Below are 6707 nucleotides of genomic sequence, written 5' to 3'. Positions count from 1 at the left end.
ATATTCTGCACTTGCGCGAAAACGGGTGGGCGGTAAGGAAATGTTTTAAACCAAAAAGATGCATTAGTGGGCGGTAGGTAGAAAAAGGTTGACTACCACTGCTCTAAACGGTCTTCATGGCATTAACAGAAAAGTACATGCATTGGTTTATAACTAATGGGGATTACATTAATGTGTTATCTTGGTTTTTTTTTACTCCATAATTAAAATGCGATATAACAGATATAAAACAGGTTTATTTTTACAAAGGTGTTAGGTAATACTATCAACAGTGCTCTCAAAATATTCAGTTAACCCTTTTTTTCTTCATCTGTACTTTTAATCCCGCAAGATGAACTGTTTGTTTTATCACTTGTTGAGTTTTCTTTCACATCTTGTATCTCTGCATCATCATTGAACGCTCTTTGAAGGGCATCATGAATGGAGTGATGAGATTTTTCTCTCCATTGTCTTCCCACAATGAAGTACATATATGGATTGATAGTACTATTCAGTGATGTGCTAAACACGCTGGCATAGAAAATACTAACATACTGAGCATCCAATCTCAAAAGTTGAAAGTACATTAAAAACCATATGAAGTTAAATGGAACGACTGACAGAATAAAAATAATCACAGCAATAATGATAATAATGTAGAGCTTTGGGGGGTATTTCCGCCGGAAGATCCTCCCTACTCTTATAAGTAGTGCGAAGCTACAAAGAACCATTAATGGCAAGCAGATACCAACACCTATAGTAAATGTCATTAGCTCAACTCCTGTACATACATTTGTCTGAGCTGCAAACATTTCTGGTGGACATGCAAGATTTTCAATGAGACTCTCTGAGCAGCCAACAAACCAGAGGACAAGACACACAATGGAAGATAAATTATTTGGTCGGTTACAATGATACCACATCGGAAACATCACTGAGAGGCACCGTTCCATGCTAATGGCTGTGAGGAAGAACATTCCTGAATACTGAGCGGTATCATAAAATATTTCTATAAATGTATAGAAAGTCTTTTTTCCGGTAAAATTAGAGTTTTCACCAATTAGTGTGTTTATATATATCATCATTATTAGAGCAGTAAATAATAGAAAGATGAAGTCAGCTACTGCCAGGTTGATAATATAAACAGTATATTTGTTTCTCTTTATCCTGAAGGCAAGAAACCAGAACACAATAACATTCCCCACTATTCCAAACAAGCAGAGAGCAATGGCAACTGCAGATGCTACAGTATAATGTATATACGCATCCGGATTATAACCACCATTGTCATTCGTGGTGTTATTCGGGTCAGTCATGTTTGTGTCATTGAAATCCATGTTGCTTGTTCTGTGAATTCTTAGCCTATAATAAAAATGCAACATAAAATACAAGAATACTCACAAGACAAAGGTGTAATAACAACTATATTAACTGATTTCACAGTGTGCTATATAATGTGGCATTTGTTTTTACAGTGGAAGTGATATGAATAAGCACATAGTTAACATTTTATTAGCCTATATATACCATTTTAAATAGCTGCTGTATGGGACTGTAACTCTCACTAATCTCAGGCAGCATAGGTGACATGTATTCCCGTAACAGTAAAAGCTTAATTTAACCCTTACAGTACTCTAACACACTACACTACACTACACATTAACCCCTAGATAGATTGATAGATAGATAGATAGATAGATAGGCACATAGACAGATGAACAGACAGATATAGAAAGACAGATAGATAGATAGATAGATAATAGATATATAGATATAGATATGTTTGTTACACTTGTAAAAATCCACATTATTAAAGAGACACTATAGTCACCAAAACAACTTTAGCTTAACGAAGCAGTTTTGGTGTATTGAACATGCCCCTGCTGCCTCACTGCTCAATTCTCTGCCATTTAGGAGTTAAATCACTTGGTTTATGGACCCTAGTCACACCTCCCTGCATGTGACTTGAGTGGCATTATCTATATACTAAAACTGCTCCATTAAGCTAAAGTTTTTTAGGTGACTATAGTGTTCCATTAATTTGAGTGACCATGACATGTAGGCAGGACTGAATTTACAATTTTTACTGATCCAAATCCAGTCTCCTTATTGTACCCCTCCATGGCCCTTTAGATACATCTAATTAGTTGAATGTAGGAGCACTCATAGGTATTTATGGGAGCTGGCAAAAGCTGAAAACTCAGGACATGATTTATAACCTGCCACCACTCCCTCATTTTCAGGCCCACCTACACAAATCATATATCAAAACGTTCAGCTATCCCTGCTGCCACCAGAAATGTCCACAGCTAAGCCATAGTCCTGATAGTTTTCACAATATGATCATTTGTTTGCAACTCACGCCGTCCATTGGCATTCATTGAAACTCCACTCTGCAAAGCTCACATTTGAAGGGCAATTTCTAAACTGTGACTGTGCCTTCATTGTTAATATCTCAGAGACATACATCAAAATGTAGGTCTGGGTCTTGTGATTCTCACAATATAAAGCTCTTCACTGTAGGATTTATAGTTTTTAAAATATGACCGTTTGAAGATGGCAACCGCAAAAATACTCTGACCTTTGCCAGGCTGCAGCAGCATGTGATGTCATAGACAGGGCCTTTTGCACCTGCTAATGTTTTTATAACTGTATGTTTTAATGTAACTGTGAAGCACTTTGGGCAACAACGTTGCAATTAAATGTGCTATAGAAATAAATAACAGTTACTCCGCCCACTCCAGTTGTAGACTACTGGTGGAGGCAAGAGCACTTCACACAATTTCCCCAGAAATTGTAGCTTTTCTATTTTTTGTATATTTTTACTTATATAAAGGGCATGAATCTAACAAATAAACAAAACTGAAAAATGATAATAGCTATGGCAATATTAGTTAAAGAGATTTGGTAGAAACAAAGTGCAAAATACAATTAAACACCCATGGAATTGCATGAATTTAAAGAATAGAAAAACATAAAAAAAAAGAGAATAATTATATATATATTACACACGTTTGTGTGTAATTTTAGGGCACATTAAGTTACACGAGAGAATAGGAAGAAAAATAAACAAATCAACAAAAATACATATTAGAGAAACAAGCAGCATTAGGGATTCTCACCTGTCAGGGCTATGTATCTGCTAGGCGAGGTGTGTTTACCAAGTCTACATTGCTGGAATGATCTAAACTTTCAGTCAAGTCACCATATTATAGTCTGTGATCCAAAGGCTTTAATAATGAACCAGTATTCAATGGGTGGAGTAGAGTGCTATATAGGTTATTCAACAAGAAGAAATGGGTGTGTACTGCATACAGACACAGATACCAAATACATTGTCATTGTCTTACTGTCAATTTTTTTAAGTATTGTGACACCAGGAAAATTCCAAGAGTTCAAACGTTTACTAATAATAGGTTTCATTGCCTACAACAAGTGGGATGATGTACTAAATGGTAAATTCATATACAGTGGGACCTCGGTTTATAAACGACTCGGTTAACATAATTTTCGGTTTACAAATGAAAATCCATTGAAAATAATGCCTCGGTTTACAATTTTGTTTCGCAAAACAAAACAAGTTTCCCCAAGATGCATTGCAACTGGAAGGTTTATAGCACTGCCCCCTGCATGCTGGAGCCTATGGGTAGTACGTGGCGAAGAGTGTGGAGGTGTTGGAGCGGCTTTTGCGTCAAGTTTTGGAGCCATTCTGGAAATTGTTTGCAGTTGTTTTGGGACTTTTTGGTGTATTTCTCAAGCTGTGGAAAGGTAGGGAGCTGAGCATTGTCGTTTGCATGCCTTTTATTGTGTGTTCTGCATTGTGGGTTAGTTTCCATGCCAGCTCATTCTGACTTTTTTTCTGACCTCCAAAACGGATTAATTGGTTTTCAATGCTATGGGTTACAAATTTTTCGCAATAAGAAACATCCCGGAGAATGCATTAAATTCGTAAACCAAGGTCCCACTGTATAGTACTATATTACACAACAATTCATCATACGTGGTAGTGTGGGTAGGAGTATGCTACAAAGTTGATATTCCACAGAGTGCATACAGTTTATTTGTGTGGCAATTCCAGGGCTAGAATACCTTCTAAATTTCCACTGAGACTGGTTGTTCCTATTGAGACTGGACTGGGCACCCTTATCCATTTACTTGTATAGTGTATGAATTTCTTATGTCATGCATTCCTATTTGTTATTTTGTATTTTAGTATACATCATTTATTGTTTTCTTCAAATAGGGACCATTTTGTGGTCTGAATTAATTCCCTGTTTGGAATATTAGTTATGTATATATATATAACTTATGCATAGTTTCTATTTTTGTAATGGGTGCTTTTTTATTGATAGTTTTTTTAAGTTTTAATTTATTTTTTATATTCCTAACTATCAGCTCTTGTTTTGTTTTTTTAATGAAGTTACTGTTGTCCATCACCTGCATATCTCAAGCTGGACCTTGGAAATACTTCCCTGGGCATAGAAGCTTGAGAATTCATTTTTACACAACCATCCAAGAGTTCCCAGCTTAACATGTAAATGAGCACAGAGAGGCACTGTGTTTTATAATACACTCTACATAGAGGACCATAATCCATGCTTTGGTTTACAAAAATCTGTGTTTAAAACAACATCCATTGGTAAGGGTACCTGCCATATGGCAGAGTGAAGTCTGAAACACAATGTCTGTCTGTGCTCATTTGCATCTCAACTAGGGAACTTCTAGGGAATTTCTCGATATATGTATATAAGAGACTAATGATGTTATAATCAAGAATTTTAAGACATCAAAACAACCAAAGTGAGGAAAAGGTGAGAGTGAGGGTGGTGATTGTGACAAACTGCCCTTTGCTACTGGGCACTAGAGAGGACTGATCGCTAGCCTCCTGCCCTGCAACTATGGCCCTGGAATGTATTGCCCTTTAGGAATTACCTTTGGGCATAATGGATTTTTGAATGCTGTTCCTGGCCCTTTAAATGCTTTGGAGCAGGGTTACAACTTTTAAACTGGCACTTCGAATGCAGTCGAAGTGCTAAAGTCATCAAAGTGCCGAAGTCGTTGAAGTGGCCGCCATTCGACAAACGAACACGTGGCGAACACGTACCCAATTGCACGAACACCGCTGACCCGTACCTTCTTCGACACCACGGCTGGAGACTAAGTCCCGTTCGAAGATTCGAACGCTCGTTCGAATGGGACTTGTAGCGGCACCCCGGTGTAGTAGGGGTTTACGCCGCTGAGAAGGTGTCCTTTCCCCCTCAAGCTGAAGTCAGCTAAAGCATAACAGGTTCCCAATAATTACGAATCCAAGTAATAGCCATCCCCTCCAAGCACGAGACGAGACTCTGTGTTGAGGGTCAAAGTAGGAATAACGTTTATTCTGTAGCTCGGGCTTTTATGCCGTACAACAACTCCTCCCCGTATCCGGAGGAGATAATACATTTACAGTGGGAGTCACTCCCACTGTACCGGGCAGAATATTTTACAATTATTACAGGTTTAATAACACACACAATATGTAACGAAAATACAATGTGCTACGTGTATTAGGGAACGGAGATCTAAGGGAACAAGATACGTGAAAATCCCCTAGATCGGTTGGGCCGTTCGCTAGATACACGTTTGCACCATTTACGCATGAACAATATAATATAAACAAAAAGTCTCTCTTGGATCCGGTGTCTTGATTTCGGTACTCTGGATCTGTCGACCAGCATGGACGTACGTTATCGGTAAGGGTGAAATTCGTCGTGTGGAAAGTTCGGTCATTAGTCCATGCGGTCAAAATGGCCGCGACCCATTGTTCTCTCCACGTGGCGGTGTGTACCGTACGGATCCATAAGTACCCGAAATCCCCAATAATCCACATACAACGGCAATTCTCCGAGATGGTATCTGCCACTCCAAAAGGGGTCTGTCACACGGCTCCCTCCTAGTGGTACACTCCGGCAGACCTGGCTTGATCCTTTCGGATTAACTTAGGGATGACCGGAATTCACTTGTCCGGAGAATTGTCAAGTTGTCGGGACAACCCATCGGCGTTGCCATTTAGCTTACCGGGTCGATAGCTGATGGTGAAATTGTACGTTTGCAGGGCCAAGCTCCATCTTAGCAATCGGCCATTGTCTCCTGCGACCTGGTTAAGCCATACCAATGGATTGTGGTCGGTTACCAATGAAAATTCTTGTCCATACAAATAAGGGGTTAGTTTTTTCAATGCCCATACCAGGGCCAGGCACTCTTTCTCTACGGCCGCATAACTCACTTCCCTCGGTAACAACTTTCGGCTGAGGTATGCGACCGGATGCTCCTTTCCATCTTCCCCGATTTGGCTCAGCACAGCCCCCAGTCCATACATGGAAGCGTCTGTATGTACAAGGAAACGTTTGTTAGGTACTGGGGCAGCCAAGACAGGAGCATTAACAAGTGCATGTTTGAGCGATTGGAATGCGGCTTCACAAGCGGGAGACCACAGGACCTGTCTGGGTAAATTCTTCTTGGTCAAGTCAGTCAAGGGCTTGGCTACCGTACTATAATCAGGGACAAAGCGCCTATAATACCCGGCGGTCCCTAAGAAGGCCAATACTTGGGTCTTGGTATTAGGTGTGGGCCAGTTCGCTACTGCTTCAACCTTGGCAGGCTCCGGCCTCTGGTTTCCACACCCTACTCGGTGACCCAGGTATTGGACCTCGGCCATTCCCAAATGGCACTTCTCGGGTTTTAGTGTC

The 6707-nt window shown here is 39.9% G+C and overlaps 1 protein-coding gene across 1 annotated transcript; it reads right to left on the bottom strand.

Moving 5' to 3' along the window:
• Window positions 1-216: 216 nt before the first annotated feature.
• LOC134607940 (mas-related G-protein coupled receptor member D-like) lies at window positions 217-1325 on the bottom strand. The gene has a single exon (XM_063450538.1). It carries the CDS (start codon window positions 1314-1316, stop codon window positions 291-293), a length of 1026 nt encoding a protein of 341 aa, XP_063306608.1. The 5' UTR covers window positions 1317-1325; the 3' UTR covers window positions 217-290.
• Window positions 1326-6707: the final 5382 nt, after the last annotated feature.

The sequence above is a fragment of the Pelobates fuscus genome, chromosome 4, assembly GCF_036172605.1.
Source record: "Pelobates fuscus isolate aPelFus1 chromosome 4, aPelFus1.pri, whole genome shotgun sequence".
Classification (NCBI taxonomy): Eukaryota; Metazoa; Chordata; class Amphibia; order Anura; family Pelobatidae; genus Pelobates; species Pelobates fuscus.
This window is presented reverse-complemented; position numbering and strand designations above follow the sequence as displayed.